This window comes from Rhipicephalus microplus, chromosome 1 (genome assembly GCF_043290135.1).
Source record: "Rhipicephalus microplus isolate Deutch F79 chromosome 1, USDA_Rmic, whole genome shotgun sequence".
NCBI classification, from domain to species: domain Eukaryota; kingdom Metazoa; phylum Arthropoda; class Arachnida; order Ixodida; family Ixodidae; genus Rhipicephalus; species Rhipicephalus microplus.
In genome coordinates, this window is record NC_134700.1 from 95,907,628 (window position 1) to 95,928,830 (window position 21,203).

The 21,203-nt window shown below is 45.9% G+C and overlaps 1 protein-coding gene across 11 annotated transcripts in view; it reads left to right on the forward strand.

Annotated features, from left to right (window-relative positions):
• LOC119178475 (uncharacterized) overlaps nucleotides 1-21,203 on the forward strand; it is a 59,767-nt gene that overhangs the window by 8,406 nt on the left and 30,158 nt on the right. For 3 of the 11 annotated variants that reach the window (XM_075885774.1, XM_075885780.1, XM_075885706.1), the window contains exons 2-5: nucleotides 1,794-1,872; nucleotides 5,675-5,715; nucleotides 17,853-17,921; nucleotides 19,416-19,501. In XM_075885774.1, the coding sequence (XP_075741889.1) occupies nucleotides 1,794-1,872; nucleotides 5,675-5,715; nucleotides 17,853-17,921; nucleotides 19,416-19,501 (275 nt within the window). Of the gene's footprint in view, nucleotides 1-1,793; nucleotides 2,014-5,674; nucleotides 5,716-17,852; nucleotides 17,922-19,415; nucleotides 19,502-21,203 lie in introns of all 11 variants that reach the window. The other 8 variants (XM_075885755.1, XM_075885723.1, XM_075885664.1 and 5 more) reach the window with 4 other exon arrangements.

A 21,203-nucleotide genomic window follows, 5' to 3' on the forward strand; every position in this document is an offset into this window, starting at 1 on the left:
CACACACCACTTACAACTTTATCTTTGTCGTTTCTGAATGTGATGTTTGTGTAAACTGTGGTTTTATGACTGCCCAGAATTTTTTAGGGTTAGTTTTCAGGATTTTGATAAGTCAGTATGATAGAATGCCTGCTTAGCTTTTCTAATTGCATGTAATAAGTGTCTTATGCAAATTTTCGTGGTCATCACAAAAAATATTAAAGTTTGGCTAGCCAGCCAGTGTCTGTGTCTGAAATGTCATCAGTGAGCCATGTTTCTGTTAGTATTAGTACACTACTGCTGGATGATTGTATTGGATTAGACTGGAGCACGCAGAAGAAATTCACGTATATTAGTTTTAAGGGCAGAAAATGAAAGATTCGCTCATCCACTTTTTCGAGGCTAATGGTGTGTTTGCTGACGGTGACATGATTGCTATGATACGGCTTTGACATTTCCTGGCGCACTGTAAAAGGTATGTTGCTGGACTCCGACATGCAAGGTTCTGAAGGGTAAAGACAATCCTATGAATTTGCTTTTAGCATATGTAACTAGGTGCTTTCGTGCAGCTAAAACGGGACGTGTGAAGTCTTCACCAATGCAACTTTTTGTGCCTTTTAATTTGGGCCATTTTAAAGGATCGATTCTGTAGCTTTGAAGGATGAATGCTTGATTCTAATGGGTTGCTTATGGTTATTGCCGTAGCACCCTAGTCGATGCGCACTCTATATCTACAGGCTCGACTGTAAAATCAAATCTTACAAAACGGTGTTAAATGGTTATTTCTTCTGTTTAAGCATGTTTACTTCTGCTTACTGTCGGTAAAATTGTTGAGTATTAAGTTGTTGCGCAGGGTACGGTTTTTGAGGTTGTCAAGGTTTGTCATCAATGCCACACATACGATAACTTAGATGACTGTTCTTAAAAAGTTAAGGGCATCTACTTCTGTTCAGAGAACTAAAGGATTTTGGCATTGACTTCGATGTCTGCGAGATGGGTGCTTGGATTAGCAGTTGTGTTGTTTATGCTTGATTGCTGGGCTTTGCAATTCCATATCTCAGATAGTAAGAGAGTGAGAGAGAACATTCTTGTGGTCCAAAGTTGCAGAAGCTGCACAGCAGAAACGCTGTTCAAAGTGACGTGGACACACCATCAGCATTTCATGTAGACGCAGACTTCGCTTAACCTTTGAGGTGCACATAAAAGGCGCTACTCTCTCACTCATTCAAAAATGCAAAGTCACAACAGATAAATTAAAAGAAATATGAATATCTTGCAGGTGTCAGCTGTGGCCTGTATTAGATAGCTCCACGTAGAAAATAAAAAAAGGAACATTTATATTTCACCTTCAATATACGGGCGCTACTTTTGAACTACCATCACTGGCGGTAGGATGTACGTGATTTGGCTCTGTAGCTTTCCCTTCAGTGCCAAGAAAAGTTGTTGCCGAGTGTAGTGGTCTGCATAGTGGCACTGCCGTAAAGCCTACAGTGCGTGGAGGACAGTAATTGCTACTTTATAGGCTGTGCATAAAATGTTGACAGTTAGAGCAGCTGAGTTGGTTTCAATGATCTGCAGTGGGGGGTAGAGATGCTTTGGAATGCCCTGAAGCTTGGCCGACAGGGGGAAGAGAAACACTAGGTTCACTTTTCATTGGCTGCGTACACGAAGTTTACATTTCTTGGGTATTTGTTGTCAAGTTTTGTAGTCTTCAGTCGAGGCCGACGTCTAAAAATTTCCCTGGCAGGTGTTGTTCCCCTTGGATGACATCTCTCGCATCCAATGACCTACGGCTGGATTTCTTTTTCACGCAGAACAGTCGCAAGGATGCTGGTGGCCTCGGTACCGCTCAGCAGAGGCTCCATACGTCGGAACAACCCCCATGCTATCCAGGTATCACTCTATGCTGCCACTTCTTTATACCAAACGACAGCAAATGTTAGACAGTTTGGTCGAGGAGGTATCGTGTGTAGGCCGCCAGACCAGGCTTGTGATGCTGACTTGCTCAGACGGACCATGCTCCTGAGAACTGTGGTGAGTGAATTATCCCAGCTCGCCTCGCTTGCACCAAGGGAATAATTGAAAGAAGTGTCGATGCAAGTCTAACTCTTCGGAAAACACTAGAGAAGCTATTGGCAGCTGGCGTTATGGCAGTTTACCACTGTAATAGAATAGTTGACGATACCAGGGTGCCTATTGAGTCAGTCATCGCCACTTTTGTGTGTACTACATGCTCTACATTAAGATATGGCCACTGGTGTTAAGAGTAGATCAGCAAGCACGGCGTCCACTTCAGGGTTATAATTGCTGGCAATTTAGTCACAATGTAGGTGGGTGTAAATCAGGCCAATGCTGCTGCAAATGTGGGGAAGACCATGCTTAAAAAGACTGCACTTCACAAGAAGAACGATGTAGTTTGTGTGGTGGAGATAGTGCTACTGATTATCCCAACTGTACAGCTCGTGCCACAATTTCTTAGAAGTCTACGTAAAAGTAAAAGACAGGTCATTAAGTAAGTACAAAAACCCTACTTATAGGCAGCAGTACGTTCACTTCAATAGTTCTCACTCTCGTCAATGCAAGACTAGCATCTCATACTTGCAGGCCCATCTATTCAGGAGAATTCGTTCCTGCACCAAAGGCTTAGAGATGAATGCAGGGACTTGGTGCAACATACTTTCAAGGCAACACTATCCTCCTTCCCTAGTCAACAATGCCATATATGAAGCGGGAAGCCTAGATCACCAGCAGAAAGAATTCACAGTGATGTTACCGAAGTCTGCTGATATGCAGCAATTTTAGATGCAACAAAATTAGCATTTTGAAGCACTTTGTAGCAGCTAAAATTTCCACTTTGGAGCACACTTGAGCAGTAAAATTTTTCATTTTGGAGCTATCCAGAGCATCTAATTTCGCATCCTGGAAGAGAAGCAAGTTGCATTTACATTCAAGGACATAATTATTTTGGGGCTCTTGTGAAGAGCTAGAAATATTTTGAATCATTGCAAACCTCGTGGAGCCAGACATCTTGAGTGCAGGATCACTCCGTATATCAGTTGATGATGCAAAAATATTATTTTTATAGAAAATAAATAGAATACTGGTTGAATGAAATAGTACTTCTTGAAATAATAATCTAAATACACCCATGTGGTTATCAGCAGATTTGGTAGACAAGCACTGTTGTCTACAATGCTAGAGACTTGCACAGTCTCAACTGCATATCTCTAAGATGGATTCAACCATAAAATAATGTTCTTTTTCCTTACAACCGATTATATATATTGCTGGGCCTAACATGATGTCATTTAGCTGGTCTCATAAAGCCAACCTCCTCCAATACTCGCCACTGTCCTGAAACTACACGACTGAACAAACTTAGTTTTCCTTTTGCAACAATGTTTCATGTGGCTAGGGTGTGCTTTCTATACACCAAAAACCCCCTGTAATGTCCTCTAGAAAGCAGTGCAAAAAGAAAAAAAAAACCTCAAGGGGTATTTTATGCATTCGCTTAAAACTACTCGAAGGCTAGAGCCATGTTGTTTTTATGGTGATAGCAACTATATGGACATTCTCTACTGGTTTTTGCCGTCGCCAGGCATGTAGGCATAAATATTTCTTGCTTTTTTGGGGGGAGGGACACCCTAATTGGAAGGGGGGGTAGCAAATGGTCATTTTGTGCTATATATGCCATGGCAAAAGAAAACGGGGTGGGGGAACTTTCCCTATGTGCCCTCCCCCCTTGGCTACATCACTGGCCATCACCGTCATGTTTTTTGTACTGTACAAATTGATAACATCTCCATCCTGCGCATCGTGTTTTACACTTGAGTAAAAGCGCGTGAGCGGGGGCGACGAGCACTGCTAGAGCAGAGATAAAGAGAGCCGACCTATCTCTTTGCATGGAGGATGGATTTGATAACATCACCCCACGTGTCAAGTCTGCCATCCATTGTTACTCAAGCAGAAAGAACTGTGCCACCGGTGTCAAAGGGACAAGAAGGATCGAGCTACGAATGCAAGGGGGTGGGGGCGTTGTCGTGAACTTTGACATTAGGGGGTGATCGCTGGCGCACGTGTTATTTACGGTTGGTATACCCTTCTACCTTGTACTCTCAACGCGAACAGATTGTGCAAAAAGTGCTTCGCTTTCTAGAGCGGCACTGAGTCTTGACGCAAGGTGACCACACCATAGTCGCGCCATTTTGGAGGGCTATTCGTACGCTCCGTTCACCCTTCATACAATCGCACTTATCTAGAGCAGTGGAGTGCGCGCCTGTCAGCACTGTTGTGGGCCGCGGCTTCTATCTCACGTTAGTTACAAGCTTCCGTTCATGCTTACATAATAGCACAAGGACTTGACACGCAGTGGAACCATGTTTGGTATCATTATGGCGTCTCTCTTCACATATTGCTGAAAAAAAAAGAAGAAAGCAGCAGCTGGAGCAGCCGGCTGGGCGCTCTAACCAGGTCCGATTCTACCTGTATGTGCATCGGCGCGCAAGAGGTGTTCTGGGAATCTCTGTCTAGTCATCTAAATCGCTGTAGGGATATTCAACACCGCGCATGTAGCAAGTTTTCTGGGCATGCTGCGAGCGCGCGGACCTCCGAATCGGCAACCCCGTAGCTAGTGCTCTTTGCGGATGACATCTAGCTTTATTATTTGGTATAACAAAAGAATTTGTTGCGTCGCATTCATTGCTAAGAGTTTAAATGAAACTGACATATTGTATCTTTCGGACCCAATGTCACATAATTCAACACAACGCTGGCTAAAGGGGCAATTACCACTGCAGTTGCCAAAGCAATTTTTGTGCTGTCAGGTGTATAAATGCGAAGCAAAAGTTAGTAGCACAGAAAGTTTACGAGCAGTCTCATTATGCCTTGAGATATATTGGGCGTCAGCGATTGCGCCCTTTGAGCGACGCAGCCTCCCCCACCCCTGAAAAAAGAAAGAAAAAAGAAAGCAATGAATACGATGCCGTGATGCTCACTTTTTTTTTTAACAGTCGGGTACTGACCCTGAAAAGTGAGGGGTGTACGTGTAACAAGGTGTAGCTGCTTCACAGTGGCCCTTCCGACAAGAGCTGCCAGCGATGGCCCTACTATGGATAGCTGCACGTGTTAAAACCGAATTGCGGCTGCTTCTATCATGAGGCATGCTTTAAATAATTAGGTGACATTAAAAAAAACGCGCGAAAATTTTTTATTTGGCCCCTAGCAATCACTAGTTCGAAAGGCAGGGCCTTTTGGAGGCTTATACCGCAACAATGATTACAGACGTGGATGTGTGGTGGAAGGCATTACGAAAAAGCTCTGATGAATGAATATCCAAGAAAAAGTATATTGGAGGCAAAGTGTCTATGCATTCCCAGTGTTCGCATGTTCGTCTGTGAACGGGAAGAGCAGAAAGTTAGATCACGATGTCCAGATGTAGACGTGACAGACATTCTGGTGGCACGCGTGAAGTTATCAGTTGAAGTCACTTCAACAAATGGATAGCGAAACCGCGCGTCGTCTGCTATGGTACTACCAGTTTGAAGCCTATCATCCCTCCGCTGCTTCAATGTGCCTGCTACGCAGTGTAACCTGGGAGAACACACGTGAAATTTTGTGATGTGTTTCTTTACGCTTGTTCAGTGTTGGTGTTCAATTCTTTTTGCGAATGAATAAACTATGTTTTTGCGCATTTCAGATTACAAAGCGAGAAGGGGAAATGGGCCAACAAAAAGAACGGTAAGAGGTGCTTTTAGAGTGTGACATGTGGTTATGATTTGAAACTCGCAGTAATTTTGTGCAAAGCCATCTCGATTCAGTATTTTCGAGCACAAACGATGACCACTTCAAAATCACTCACACATATGGGCACAAGCTGCCAAATGTCAACATACGTACGATGATAACATAAGTACGCGCACTGTGCTCAAGTACGGCGATCCGTGTATTTGCATTGCATATCTTGCATCGCCAAGTGTCTGTCAAATTTACAAAAACGGCTTAGCGCGTGAAGGGCCGCTCTATTCATGGTATCTTGGTAGATAAAGTGATTGAAGTAGCTTTTGAGGCATCGAGTAGCATGGTGTGGCGTCTGTATTATGTTAGACTTGCAAGCCTGAAGTGCTGATATGCGGTGTTCTGTATGCTGGGTGTGGAGAATTTGGCATGTACCAGTGTGTGAGGGAACGATATTTCACGTAAAGGGAAAGGCGTAAAGAAGGCAGAAAACTACGAACAGGTATTTCTTCTTTTAGAGTTAGAAACAGTTTACTATTGCCATTCACTATATTGAATTCAGGATGGTATCTTTGCAGCAAAAAAGTGAATAATTTTACAGGCGAGCAACATGAAAACAAATGGGCGCATATTTCTTCATGCTATGACATGCAGAAAAATATTCGTATATGACAAAAACATGCCGATGACACCTTTTGTTGCAAAACAACAAGCATGTGTCTGGAGGTCAATTCCCCTTGAATTAAGACATGACTACTTGCACGATTATTACGATCTCTCAGTGACTGCATTTGTTATTCAACTAAGCTTCATTGCGCTCCAAGGTATTATGTAGCAATTTGTGATAAAATTAGCGACACCGCAAGTGCTGGGTGGAACACACAGAAAGCGACGGCACTAGCAAGAATGCCCATATGGCACCATGATATGTGAAACCAGTAGTCGATGCAGACGGGCGCTGTAGCCCACAATCCTTTGCGTAAGCCACGAGATTGCTATCAACTTATTACGGGCCGTGCAGCTCTACAAACGAGCTATCAGCATGTTCCTGGACCAGGCTCTGCCGCTGATGAATTACCGCCACGGTTGGACCAGATGAAACACTACCAGTTGGGCTAGACGTCACGAGCACCTGCGGAGAGCGCATTTCGCCGTTAGGCGGACTTGCACAACAGAAGTTGCGTCAGCACCAAACAACATTGTAGGATGCACGTGTGATCGCTGTTTATTCAGCAAAATAATTCTAGGTACGTTATTGTGGCTTTGGTGGCTCCGAGAAAAAGGTGCACGTGTTTTGACACGCCGGCCTAGCTATTGCCAGTGATAGACACTTTCAAATTTGACTTTGGCGCAGTTGGGGGCACAATTTCCATTGATATTATCAGGATGGCACAGTAAATATGATTTGATGCACTCTGGCGCAGTTGGCGTAAGAGGTATAACTGGCAATGCAAGAATCCATCCTGCCAGAGAGAGTCATCGAAGAGCCCTCCTAACACGATCCGCGTCTTGAAGAAACACGAGAGGTGTCCATGTGCGCCACATGGAACGCGCATCGGCGTCAGACTAGAAGTGCGGGAACGGATCGGAGGATATAAAAAGCGCGTCGCGTGTGCACGCATAGCTCTCTCTCTGGCCTTCGTTTTGGCCTGTCGTCTGTGATGTAAAGGCGCATTTGCGTGCCTTGTTTGGTTCCACCTGTAAATATGTATACAAACCGTGTGTTCTTCTATGTAAGGAGCCTCGTAAGAGTTCTTTTTTTCCCGGCATCTGGGTGAAAGCCTGAGCCCGACTCCTCAGTCACGTCAAGTGGGATTGCTGCACGTGTTTTGACACGCCAGTGTGACTGTTGCTGGTGATAGGCGTTCCCAAATCTGACTTTTGCGCAGTTTGTCACAATTTCGTTGATATTATCAGGATGGCACAGTAAATCTGATTTCGCGCAGTTGGCGCAGGAGTGGGATCACTGAATTCAAATAGTAGGGATGGAAAAACTTGGAGCTGACATTTGTATCCTCTGGCGTAAACAAAATTCTAGCGACACCTAAATATCTCAAAACAGAGTGAACGATTATCAAGAATTTTTCCTTCCTCGTTGCAAGTTGTATATAGGCGCACCCCAAATCATTAGCAATTATTTTGTGCGTTTGAAAACTGACAAGACACCTACTATAACAAAATGTGATCCATGTGGCAAGGCTTGCTGCAAGGTGTACGAACACATACAGGTAGCCAACGTCACTGAAAACACAGATTTTAATTTTAAGAACATTCGGCAAATCCCAAGTACCTTCAGAATCAATGTTATGCAAAGCATGCGAATGAAAGGTGACTGTGTTGTAATTTTTTTATTGAGCAAAATGCGATGAAGTGGCGCTGAAGATATGTACAAGTGCATGCACAAACATACGTTAAACACCCACATATGTTTTATATAACCAGTTGTTTACAGTTGTGTTATAATCACAACAGCAACATGGATATTAGTAACAACTGAAGCAGTAAGCTGGAGCGCTGTTGCTCTCGAGGATGGTAGCCTTGGACACTGCTACATAAATTAGCTTCAGCGAATGACACCCATATATAACTCGTGTTTGCGCGACGTGATGGCTGTATCATAGGAGTACATATGTAATGTTTATAAAATTTGGTAGCCTACACTCGAACCACCATTGACATTTCACAAACATTAGGGTCTAACAGTAGAACCTCGTTCATACCATTTTGAGAAAAAAAAATATGTTGAAAATAAACGTACGATCCGAAAATACATACCATCCGACTCCAGCAAAAAGTCCAGCTGACAAGTACATATAGGGGTGTAAGAGCCAAAAACATAATTTATTTCTTTAAAAACATTGTAATTTTCTGCTGCTGCCTCTCACCTTTCGACAAGAAAAGCTCCTTCGTTACACTTGGTAGACCCTTGTCTGTATTTTCATTGTTTTTTCTGCAAAAGAAGCTTCGTAGGGCTTCCAGTCCAGCAAGGGCTTCGATGAACTTAGCCGGTCAGCACACGCTTTTGTTTTCGCCGCTGTCTTCCGGTGCCTCGTCCCCCACTTCCTTTGCTGCGTTGCCCCCTACCACCTTCGAGGCAATCTCGGCGACACTTTGCGGCTCGCAAGTCAGGACGTCATCTATTAAGAACTCGGCGAAGGGTGCATCAGCATTGGGGGTGAGGAACTCCACATCAATGCAGTCTTCGTTCGATGTAAGACGCGCACGTGGTCGTCATCGCAGCGCTCTGTCCTCTAATGCAAGCTGCCGCCAAAAACCGCATTTCCTGAAACAGCTGCTCCTTAAGAACGTTGCCATCAAAGTTAACTCCGGAAGCCCATGCTTGCTTGAACCACTTCAGTAACGCCTCCTTCAGCTTCCCAAGGCGGGTTCAATGGGCTTGCTTTGTTGTGCCGCCGAATATCAAGGTGTTCATCTCGATCTCTTTCCGCTTCGACACCATGGTATCCACAGTGGACGCGGGCATTCCAAATTTGTTCATTATATCGATTCGCTTCTTCTTAAGCAACATAGGCTAGCATTTCTTCGACGCCATGCTAGACACTACTGTCTCGAATCGCGAACTATGTACACTGGGCAACGTGCAGCCTCGCACAGGGCCCGGCCAGAGAAAACCTGGCGTGGCCTGCATATCACTAAACTGTTTGGCATCGGTGTCAGAGCGAAGAGAGAGAGAGAGAGAGATGGCATAGCAAGGTCGGTAAACTTAATTTGCCGGTGGTTCGAAGGGTGGTAGCCAAAAGCTTGCCACGACTGTTTCGGCCTGGTTAACCACTTCTGTCTGAAGACTGTAGTCAGATGACGACAGGAGCGACTCCCACGCCTTGAGGAGGAAGCTGGCTGTATTGTTCTTGGTGGGGGGTTACCCTCGCATTCCCAAAGAATGCGATTTTGGGTAGCTTTTACGCGGCTGCAATGTCGGCAGTTTGGTCTAACCTCTTCTGGATAAATTTTAGACAGCCGATGAGGGCTGGGCAAAGAATCTGTTCGGATTTGCCTCCAGATTGTGGCCTGTTCCCTTGACATATCTGCCTGCGGGGCCGCGTATGTCTTGCGGTTCCCTCGGTGATACGCTGTAATTTCGTTATACGTGGTGATCCCTTCCTGTGGGAAGTCCAGGGCGGAGGGGTCCACGTGCCGGTTGATTAAACCTCGGGCTACGTGGTGGGACGCCTCATTCCCTGGATTCTCCGCATGAGCGCGCACCCATATAAGTTGTATTTTATTGTCCCGTTTCTTACTTTTGATAATGTTGGCCACTTTCAGCCCAACACAGCCCATCGTAAAATTCATGAGCGCTCTTTTCGAATCACTCAGGGTGGAATTGGTAGCCAGAATTGAGGTGGCCAGCGCGATGGCGGCTTTTTCTGCTTCTAATGTTGAGGCCGTTTTTACGGTGGCTGCAGTAATAAGTTCCCCACTGCCGGTTGCCGCACATATGGTGTAACGGTCTCTCGCTTGTCTAGCAGCGTCAACATACAGAACGTTTGGGTGATCTTGAAATTATTTCACGAGGTTTTCTGCTCTTGCGTTTCGTCTCTCATCATGTATTCCTGCCAGCATATTTTTGGGCAGGGGTTTAATTATAATGTCTGCACGAGTCGCCGCTGCCAGGAAAACCTTGTTGTTGAGCATGCAACTAGTGCGTCGTCCGAGACGGTTGAGTATGTGCAAGCCTGCTTTGGTTCGTGAAAGCCTTTCTTCTTGGGCCGTCAAATGCCCTTCTATTAGTTTCTCCACTGTGTTGTGGATACCAAGGCGCAGTAGCTTTTCTGTGCTTGCATATCTGGGAAGTCCTAGGGTACGTTTATATGTTTGTCTAATTATGGAGTTTAGTTTTTCTAGATCATTCTTTCTGAGTTGGTAGTAGAGGAACGAGTAGATGACTCGACTGATTACAAAAGTGTAGATTAACTTGCATAGGTCGGATTCCTTCAATCCCTGATTTTTCGTTGCCACTCTCCTTAGAAGCCTAGTCGTTTGCTGAACGATTGCCTGTAACTTGTTGATAGCTTCTGCGTTGTGAGTATTACCGTAATTACTCGAATCTAACGCGCACCTTTTTTCCGGTTAAGCGAGTTCATAAATCACATGCGCGTTAGAATCGAGTACGAACAAAAAAATTACGGTCAATCTATTTTCATCGGCAAATCCAAAATGGCCGCCCCCTACATACAGAGGCTAGAACGCTTTTCCAGCCTCTCTACCCTACATGCGTCGGCATGGCGCGTCGGCCATTTCTGCGTATGTGTTTCCTATGTGCGGCACTTCGTACGTGTGCTGAGGAGTTCGTCATCTAGTAGTGCATTAGCATCGACGGCGTGGAAGGGCCGACTCCAAAAACTCGAGTGCACCACGATGCCGCTTTTAAAAGAAAAGTCATCGCGTGTGCAGAAACGGACAGAAATCGGGCCGCATCGCGGTCGTTCGGAGTTCCCGAAACGTGCGTGCGGGTTCGGCGGAAACAAAAGCAGAAGATTGTCGACAGCAAAGCTTCACGCAAAGGCTTCAGTGGACCACAGCAGGGTCGGTTTCCGCAAATTAAAGAGCTTCTCGGCGAGTATGTGCTTTAGCAGCGAGCGGCACAGTGGCCCGTGACGACAGAACTGCTCCAAGTGCGGGCTATGCAATTAGTCTTAGAAAAAGGTCTAATGCGGAGCCAGTTTAAAGCGAGCAGGTGCTGGCTAACTAACTTTATGAAGAGGAAAGGCTTTACCCTCCGAAGGGGAACATGCATATGCGAAAAGTTTTGCGGAGGAGTACGATGAAATGCTTCACAGTTTTCAGAGGTGCGTCCTAAACTTGCGGCGCAACAAAGGCTACCTGCTTGGGCAAATCGGAAATGCCGATCAGACGCCTCTTTACTTCGACATGCCTGGCACCACAACCATCGAGAAGAAGGGGGCGAAGCAAGTTCACGTGCTGACATCGGTCCACGGTAAAACTACAGTGACGGCAATGCTCTGTTACACGTCAGATGGACACAAGCTTTGCCCCGACCTCATATTTAAATGGAAGACGCTCCCAAAAGGAGTCGTTTTTTCGAGTGGTGTGATCGTGCGGGCCAGCGAGAAAAATGGGTGCGCGTTGTAATCGATGTCTTACGTTTTTTTTTTTCGCGGTGGAAATTGGGTGCGCATTACAATCAAGGGCGCGGTAGAATCGAGTAAATACGGTATGCTGGATGAGCATTCCTAAAACCCTGATTGTGCGAACAGTGGGGACATCGTTCCCATTTACTGTGATATCGATTGCGGAGCGTGCTCCACTGTAGGGGTCATCCTTCTTGTTTTTGGTTCTGATTACTAAGAGCTCGGGAGAACAACTAAGGCCCTCTTTCTTTACGTGCTTTTGTACAGTGTCGGCAGCTGTTTGCAACGCGTCACAGATTTGCCTATCTGAGCCTGTGCAGGTCCATATGGTGATATCATCAGCATAAAGCGAGTGCCTAATGTGTGGGATCTGATTCAAGAGAACGGCAGGCCACGCATCGCAAGAGGAATGGTGATAACACGGCTCCTTGTGGAGTGCCCCGTGTTCCAAGGGTGATTTTGTCGCTTTTAGGTCGCCAATGGTTAGTTCAGCCGTGCGTTCATGCAGAAAAGTTCTGATATAATTGTAAGTATGACTGCCGACGTTCATTTGGGCCAAGTTGTCAAGTACAGCAGCATGGAACACATTGTCAAATGCTTTAGTGATATCCAGGCCCAGGATGGTCCTGGTAGCCACTGTGTGTCTAAGATTTAATATATCATTGTGAAGTTGCAGCATTATATCCTGTGTGGATAATCGCTGGCGGAATCCCACCATCGTGGGGGGTCGTAGCAGGTCCCTCGACTCTGCATAAGCTATTAGTCGTCGTAGAATTGCATGTTCCATTACTTTCCCTAAACATGATGTAAAAGAAACAGGCCGAAGATTTTCCAGACTCAATGTCTTGCCCGGCTTGGGAATAAATATTACTCGAGCATGTTTCCAACTTGGCAGTAGTGTCCCAGGCGCCCAATGTTTGTTAATAAAGTCAGTAATTGCCGTCATAGACTTATCGTCTAGGTTACGCAATATTTTGTTGGAAATTTGATCATCTCCTGGGGAAGCCGTTGTACGAATACTATTCAAAACAGCACGTATTTCCGCCTCGGTTATATCTCGATCTAGCTAATGGTTAGTATTTCCGGAGTATTCAGGCATTTGTGACGAGTCTACCTGTGTGTTTAAATACGTTTTTCAGTTCTTTCACTAATTCATGGTTGGTGCCTGTGTATTTGTAAACGAGCTGATGCATTTTATTGCGCGACGTGCTTTTAGCCTGCTCAGGATCCAATAAGTGTCTGAGGAGATGCCAGGTGTTTTTATTTCCTAGCTGACCGTTGAGCCTGTCGCATAGCTGATGCCATTGGGTTTGAGTAAGTTTTTTTTGAGTACTCCTCGATGTCCCGCGCAAGTCGGCGTTTCACCTTTCGATTGTGGTTTTAGCGGAGCCATCGGCGATGTAAGCTGGCTTGTGCTTCCCACAGGTGCACAAGCTTCGAGTCCGGGACGGGGCCGTCCCGCTCCATTGGGGTTTCGCATGTAGCCTGTTTAGCATCATTAGTGAGATCGGTAGTCCACTCATTGAGATCTTCGATAGTGGTGGTTAAGCGCTTGTCTCTCAGGAATCGAAAGACATTCCATTTCGTGTGTTTAGTAGTGAATTTTTTTTTGCAGCCTTTAGTGGGTACGTTGATGGAAAGCAGATAATGGTCGCTTCCTAAATGTTGTTCCCACGTAACTGCGTAAGCGTTTTTAACAAGTGTCAAGTCGGGGGTTGTGTTGCGACTGACACTATTTCCAGTCCTGGTTCGTCGGTCGGGGAGCGTGAGTTGGATAAGACCCAAGTCCCTAATCGTTTCCCATAGTTTAGTTCCCACAATTGGGGTAGCCCCATTCGGTATGTTTGGCACTAAGGTCTCCCATTATTATCAGCTGTGAATGACCCGCTATTCTGCTAACTTTTCTTAGAAGTGAAGCAACGTGGGTACTAGTATCTCTGGGTGGACTATACAAATTTAAAACGTATACGCTGCTATCTGAGCGTTTGTGGGGGAGAAGTTCTACGAGAGTGTGAGCTGTTTCTGTATATTGCAAGTCATGTTGGATTGCCGTGAGATTGCGTTGCACCAGAATGGCAGTAGCCGGTTGCTTACCAGCAGTGGTAAATTCGTTGAATGCGGCATATCCAGACGGTTTCGCAGGATAGCCTGTCTCCTGTAACGCAATTATATCAGGGGACTGGTCGGTGGATTGGAAATGAAATTGCATAGCTGCCCGTTTGTTGCGGTAGCTCGTGCGATTCCACTGCCAGAAGAGCGTGCTAGTTGCGTTGGCCATCTTTTCATGAATATGTCGTTGCCCTGACAAATCGGGTTGAGGGCATTTTGGGACTTTTGTGAGCAATGGGCTGCGTGGGAGTTGAGGACGGTGTCTGTGATGTGATTACGCCGGCCACAGCTGCACTCTCGGTCAGAGCGGGAAGCGAATCTAAGCGAGCTGTAAGGTTAGTGAGAGCCATACCAAGGGCACTGATACTCTCTGTGAGCTGTTGGTTTTGAGTTGTTTGCTCCCTAGACATTTTGTCGAATAAAATTTCTAGCCTTTCGATTCTGTCATTGATTTGTGAGACGTTCGGGTCTGCTGTGGTAATTACGGCTGTTGGTTCGACAGCCTTACGTTTCGTGCCCCTGACCGCGTCTACGTCCATTGTGGCAGTGTTTTCATTTTGCGCGGCACAGGCCATGATCTGTTTGGTACTGTTCTTAATAGTGGCGCTAGCGGGCACTTGTTTGCGTTCCAATTGTTTAATTTTATCTTCAGCGGCAGCCAATTGTTGTTGTAATAGTTTGACCTGTTCTGCCAACTCCCTCACCTGTTGGTTTTCGAAGGGTTGTGTCTGCGGCTGTCGCTGCTTGTCCGTCTTCCAAGCAACACTCTTTGCATGTGGGACGGCCGGAAGTCTGTTGTGGTGATCCCGGGTCCTTGACGGGGATCGGGAGCGGGCCCCGTTGTCAGGTCTGGTAGCACTGGTGCTCCTTCCCCCAAGCGGCGGGAAAGATTCTTGACAATTCTTATTGTCGGCAGTAGTACCCTCGGTCTGGTAGTCGGAAAGGTGCTGAGTTGCTTTGTCGGTGCTCTTGTCGTTTCCTAGAAGCTTCTTTTTGAGGAACCAGTATTTACAGTTGCGACTGCCGGTTAGGTGCCTGCCTTTACAAACGACGCATTGCGCCGGGCAAGTGAGTTCTTTGCTGTCGGTAGGATGCGGGTGGTTTTCGCCACAACGACGACAGTTATCTTGTTTCGTCTTCGGACACGTCGGTTCTATGACCAATTTTTCAGCAATTGTAGCCTGCCTCTACCCGTTCTCTTAAGGGAAAGATCAAGAGTGTGAAAGCAAGGTAGTGGACATGCTTGGGTATGGTATGACCAGCGATGGTTAAGACGAAATGTATGGTCTTTCCCCGTCGCCGAGCGCTTACGATGTCGATAGTTGGATTGCGGGCGCGAAGCTCGTTGAAAATCTGGTCATCACTTTCGAAGCTGTGCGCATTGAATATTATGCCTCTAACCGAGTTGTCGGGAGCAGGGACGTACGCAGCCATGGCACAGGATTGGTCGGCAATTTTCACTTGAGTAATCTTCAGGTAAGCCATTGCACGGTTCACATCAGGCGTGCTGACAGTGATAGTGTTGTTTGTCGGGTGAATGCGCATCTGGTCGGTGTGAAGGACTTCGGGGGAGTCGAATCCGGCAGTGGCGCATAAAGCTTCAGAGAGGCGGGTTGGTCCCAGATCGGCTAGGTGTAATGAACCCTGTGGTCGCAGGACTATTTTGTAGTCTTCCGGTGGTAACCGGGGCATTGGGCGTCGCTTTGGAGCGGGCGGTGGTCGTGCACGGCAAGGAGTCTGCTTGCTGGGTTGGTTGTCGGTGGTCACATTGTCAGCCGCGTCTGAGCTGCGCTCGGGATCAGGACGGCGACATTGGCGTTGCATGGCCAACGCAGTATGTGACCACGATCCGTCATTAGGTTCTTCATCAGTTATTGGCGTTCCTGTTACGACAACTTCCATTTCCCTGTCTCAGACGTGCTCTGGAAGCGAACGCTGACAGAGAAAGGCGGCGTCTTGTCGCAACGACGCCAGGGTTAGGGTAAGCACGGCGGCCTAGCGTAGTCGGGCATGGTGCGTTGCGTTCACAGCAGCAAAACGACTTGCTGATGTGAAGTGGTGATTTCCAACGGTGCCTGGTGTCGTCTTGGAACGCTGAATCACTTTTCAGACGTAGAAAAGGGAACTTGTGGCGATGCAGCAAAGTGAAAATGCAGCGTTCATACGAAACGTGTCCATGAGCTCTGGCGATCACAGCGCCTCTCTCCTCAGAGCGAAGAGGTGTCTCCCTTGGCTGTGATATCAGTTACGTTGTCCTCGGCATTGTAAACAACGCGTGCCATTGGCTGTGTTTTCACTGACGCCGTGTATCTAGTCATTGCTGTGGCATATCTACCAGCCCAGGACCGACTGTACATCAAGGTGGTGCCCCCCCCCCCCCCCCAATAAAACAATTCTGCATACACCCCTGATGAAGATATGACACATGAAGTAATTTTAATGTAATATAGTTAAAGAGCTCATTTCACACAAATTGCAGAGGCGGCAGCAGCGTCTTTGAACGCAAGGAAAAATTCAAAGTTGATGAAATTAACGATAACTACCGGAGGGCGCTTACACTTAGGCTTCTCTTGCGGCACAGTTTTGGCCTCGAATGAGAAATGAAGGCAGTCTAAAAATTTAGAAGGGGATAGTGTGTTTGTTTGTATGCGAATGTGTGGGGATATCGCTATCACTTTCAACTCTTTAAAAAGAGAAGCTGAAAGGTCATCCAATGTTTTATTTTGATAACACTTCATCAAGTTCACTTTCAATTAAACCGCTCGGTGATTGCTGCCAAGGTAGCGTGCGCACTAGCGATCCTGACTGGCCCTTAGCAGCAATGTTTATAAATGCCGCTTGTGCGACACCGCCTTCCTCCCCGCTCTCGCTTCTTTTCATGGTCTTTCAAAACAGGTGGAGCACTTCCTCTCTGCTTCGATGGCAGGCCTGTTGACTCTGTATGTTATCGCGTGCGCCCTTTGAGGGACGGCGATGGGCCGGCTGGTTTGATCTCTGCTTCAGCCGCATTTGTCGTCTTCGTACGTACGCTTCTACCCGTGGGGTATAAGATTATAAGGTGCTCGGGGAAATGTTGGCAATTCGGACTTTATACGGGACATGACGGCAATGGCTAGAACCCGTCGAGAGTGTCCATATAATGTGTAGCACAGTAATAAGGCTACTTCATAATTTAGTGATGTGTTTCAAAAATGCAGCATTGGGCAAGTGTTGCTTTACAAATGCTTTGCAACGAGGCTATGTCTGCTCCAAATGTCTTGCTGCGCTAAACTTGCTTGAAAAGGCCTTTACGGCTGCTCCCAGCATGCTCCATAAGGCCCTTCTGGTTTCTTCTATCCTGCTCAAAGAGGCACTTTTCAGGCGTTGGATCATACAAAAATATTGTAACAGAACGGTTTTAAAACAAAGCCAAAACATATAGCAGTCCCGAGAGTGTAGGTGTGGATCGTGGACACTGAATGGAAAGTGAAGACAGCGCCGCAAAATCGCGTATGGTCAGTAACCCTACCTATAAGTAGTACAAGCTGTACAGCATGTAACTTCATGAAATGCTGTTTAATTCAGATTTATTTGGCTGTCTTAGTTCTCACAAATTCAAATCTCCCACTCGGCAATGAGCCTTTAATGGCTTCGAAAGCCTTTTCTCCTGCTTGCAAAATGCTTTTGGTTACTTTGAATTGCATTTTTTTCCTGCTCCAAAATGCACTCTCGGCTGCTCCGAAAGCACTTTTCTGTGCTTTAAAATACACTTCTAGCTGCACAGAGGCCTTTTTTTTTTCTGCTTCAAAACTATATATATTTTTCTTGCTCCATAACATGCATGTTCTTGGTATGTCTGGACTATATGGCAACTGTGAGGGAGCAACACATCAGTCAGGCTTTGTATGCCTTACTGAGGAGCTTGCCCTCATCCCTCCACAGGTCATGTTTTGCTGCTTTTATGGCTGGGAAAGCCTGAAAAAAGATGATGATCCTGCGCTTTATGACAAGGTATGTATGTGTGGTAATTTCATGCCATTTAGTTTTATGTTTTTTATTTTCCAACATTGCATTTAACTTTGTTCATTGCACTTGCCACGGTAGCATAAAGAGACACAAAAGGGAAAACTGATTTTTCTCATATTTGTAAATTAGTCTTTTACGATGCGAAAGTCACTACACCGACCACGAGAAGACTCTTAATAAGCAAGACAAGGTGACAAAAGAAAATGCGAGTGATGCCATCTTGATGCTCGTGCACTGTTTGTCATGACGTCGTAGATTTTTACAGAATCTGATAAGATTTGTGTCATTTTAACTGAGTGAAAGTTAAGTACATTGTCTTCTAAGAAGGCCAGGGACAACATACCAAGTTTGAGAAAACCTCACTGGGCCAGTGCCGTGAATACACAAAAATGCACTTTGAAATTGATGGTGTTATGCAAAAATCTTTGTGCGCGACGTTTATGAATCGGACGTTAAACTTGATTTTATTTTCAATTCTTCAAGCTATGATGGTGATATTAGGGACAATGGAGTCTTGGAGTATAAGACCTAATTGATCGTTTCACTCTAACATTCCTTTGATTAGGTTATATCCAGTGATGGTATCTATCCTCTATACTGTCCACATCAGCCACGTTTCGTCAAGAAGCATGCGATGCAAAAGAACTCTGCGTTAAGGGCACATTTCCCACATGATCAAAAATCGCCCATAGTTCTTAAATAGGGCATGGCACAGGTTGAAATTGTTGTTTTGGCTTAGCAACTCGGTAACATTTAAATAATGTTTGCATTTGCAGTGATATCATTCCTACGCCAACTGCGCCAAAACAGATTTACTCCGCCATCCTGATTATATCCACGAAAATTGTGCCAAACTGTCTCAAAGTCGAATTTGGGAGCGTTTATCACCGGCCATAACCACACTGGCGCATCAAAGCATGTGCATTTTGTTCTCTAGGCCACCAAAGTCACAATCGCGTGCCTAGAATTATTCCGCTAAATTAACAGCGGTCGCGCATGCGTCCTAAGTAGTCCACGATGCTATGTTTGATGCCGACGCAACTGCTGTTGCGCAAGTATGCTTAACGGTGACACGCGCTCTCCGCAGGGGCTCGTGACGTCTAGTCCAATCAGTGTGGGGAAACTGCAGCAGTGATTCATCGGTGGATTTCTTGATATTGCAGTTTGATTTTCTGCGCTTCACGCCCTTAGAACAACACGTGCACTGTGTAAACGCGTTGCCAATTTTCTTTTAATATACTTTATGCATGGATCTTCATTCAGAAGTTCATTTTCGTAATTCCTCTCATCAGCACATCCGCATTTGTAATCGCTGTTGCGGTAAAAGCTCCTAAAACAACCTGTCATTTCGAACTCGTGATTGCTAGGGTCCGTATTCAAAATTTTCGCATGTTTTTTTTAATGTCATCTCATATTTAAAAGCATGCTTCCCTGTCAGAGCAGTCGGAATTCAGTTTTAATATGCGCGGCTTTCAATAGGGTGGCTATCGGTGGCGGCTCTACGGTCGGAAGGCCCACGGAGAAGCGGCTACACCTTGTTACAAGTTCGCCTCTTGCTTTCCAAGGTCAATAGCTGACACTTAAAAAAATTAAACATCACATCATCACATTCATTGCTATGCTTTTCATTTTTTGAGTGGGAGGAGGAGGAGGAGGCGTATTCTCGAGAACGCTATCTCGAGGCCTAATGAGACATGCTTTTAAACTTTCTGTGCTACTATAACCTCTGCTTTGGGTTTAGATGACTGGCTGGACAAAAACCGCTTCGGCAATTGGAGTGATCATAGTCCCTTCAGCCAGCTCTCATCTGAGTTATGCGATGTTGTGTCCAAAAGATACTACATGTTTGTTAGTTTCACTTAGGCTGTTAACAGTTAATGCGATACCAACAGTCTGTTTGCATTGAGAGTACAAGACAGAAGGGTATAACAGCCGTCTTTAATGCCTGCGAGTTAGCGCGAGTGCCAGTCATCACACCAAAGTTTATTGCAATGCCCCCTCTCCCCTGCGCTCCAGTTCCTTCCTTTTTTTTAAAGATGGGTGGCCCGTTCTTCTCTGTTTTTGTAACAATCAATGGCAGGCCTGGCACACAGGGTGATGCTGTCGCATCTGCCCTCCGTACAAAGGAGGTAGGTCGGCTCTTTTATTGCGGTAGAAATTATCTGGACAGTCTCCGCAGTTTTCTTTCTCTTGTTTTACCTTCGCTGCCACCGCCGTCATTCACCATATATGTATACGTATCTGTATGAAAAATCAAGAAAGAAAAAAAGCCTGCACTCGGTGCCCAGCTCGTCGCGATGCGCCAACGTCGTCGAGCACTTATTCATCACACCTACCTTGCCCCGCGAATGGGGGGGGGGGGGGAGTTCGATGCTTGTGTGCGCGTGCTTATCTTTCGGTGGGGAAAGTCGTATGTCTTCACCTTTCACCGGAACAATTGCGTTGATTGCCGGGCCCAACACAAAGATCACTTCGCTGGCTGCACAGGCCGGGTTTGCGAAAATAGCGGGCTTTTCATACACAACGAAGTATAACATCTGGGACACTTGTAAGTTTGCACTCATCTGTACTTGTGATTACATTTCGTGCATCGTTTTTGTGTAAACAATGCATTAAGTGTTGAGCGGTAAGCGTTGTATATTGTTTTCGTGCGTGATCTGTGCCTGAGCAGCATGCTGCACATTTCGATCTGCTTGCCAATCCCAGCGTTACATTCCAAGTGTAGAAAACAGATTGAAGATGGAGCTCGGAGACGAGGAAGAAGTAGTAGCCAGGGTCACGCTCTGCATATTTTTTTTCCTGTTCGGTCAACAATAAACCAAAGACGTATCGGTTCTGCGTTCTCTCTGGTCCTTCTGAAACATGGTGCCGTGACCAGGAGGATCTGAAGACAGACGCAGAGACTTCAACCCCATTCGCAAGCAAGCAATGAACAAGCAGGAAGAAAACAGACTCGGAGAATACAGTTTGCTGAATTACTGGAGTGCAAGAAAACGGGCAATGATAACATGGCGGACCAGATGGAAAAAGGAGTACCTGAGGGAGTTTAAGTGTGACAGCAGAAAAACAGAGCGTCACACAAATGTACAAGAAGGAGATGTACTTCTGCTTGGAGAAGCGCGAAAAAGAACTCAGTGGAAACTCTGCAAGGTCGAAAAGATTTTCCCAGGCAAGGATGGACTAGTGAGAACATGCTTGCTTCGTACACCTGAAGGAAAATTAGTCAAGAGGCTGATTCAACTGTTGTATTCGCTCAAAGGTTGCTTC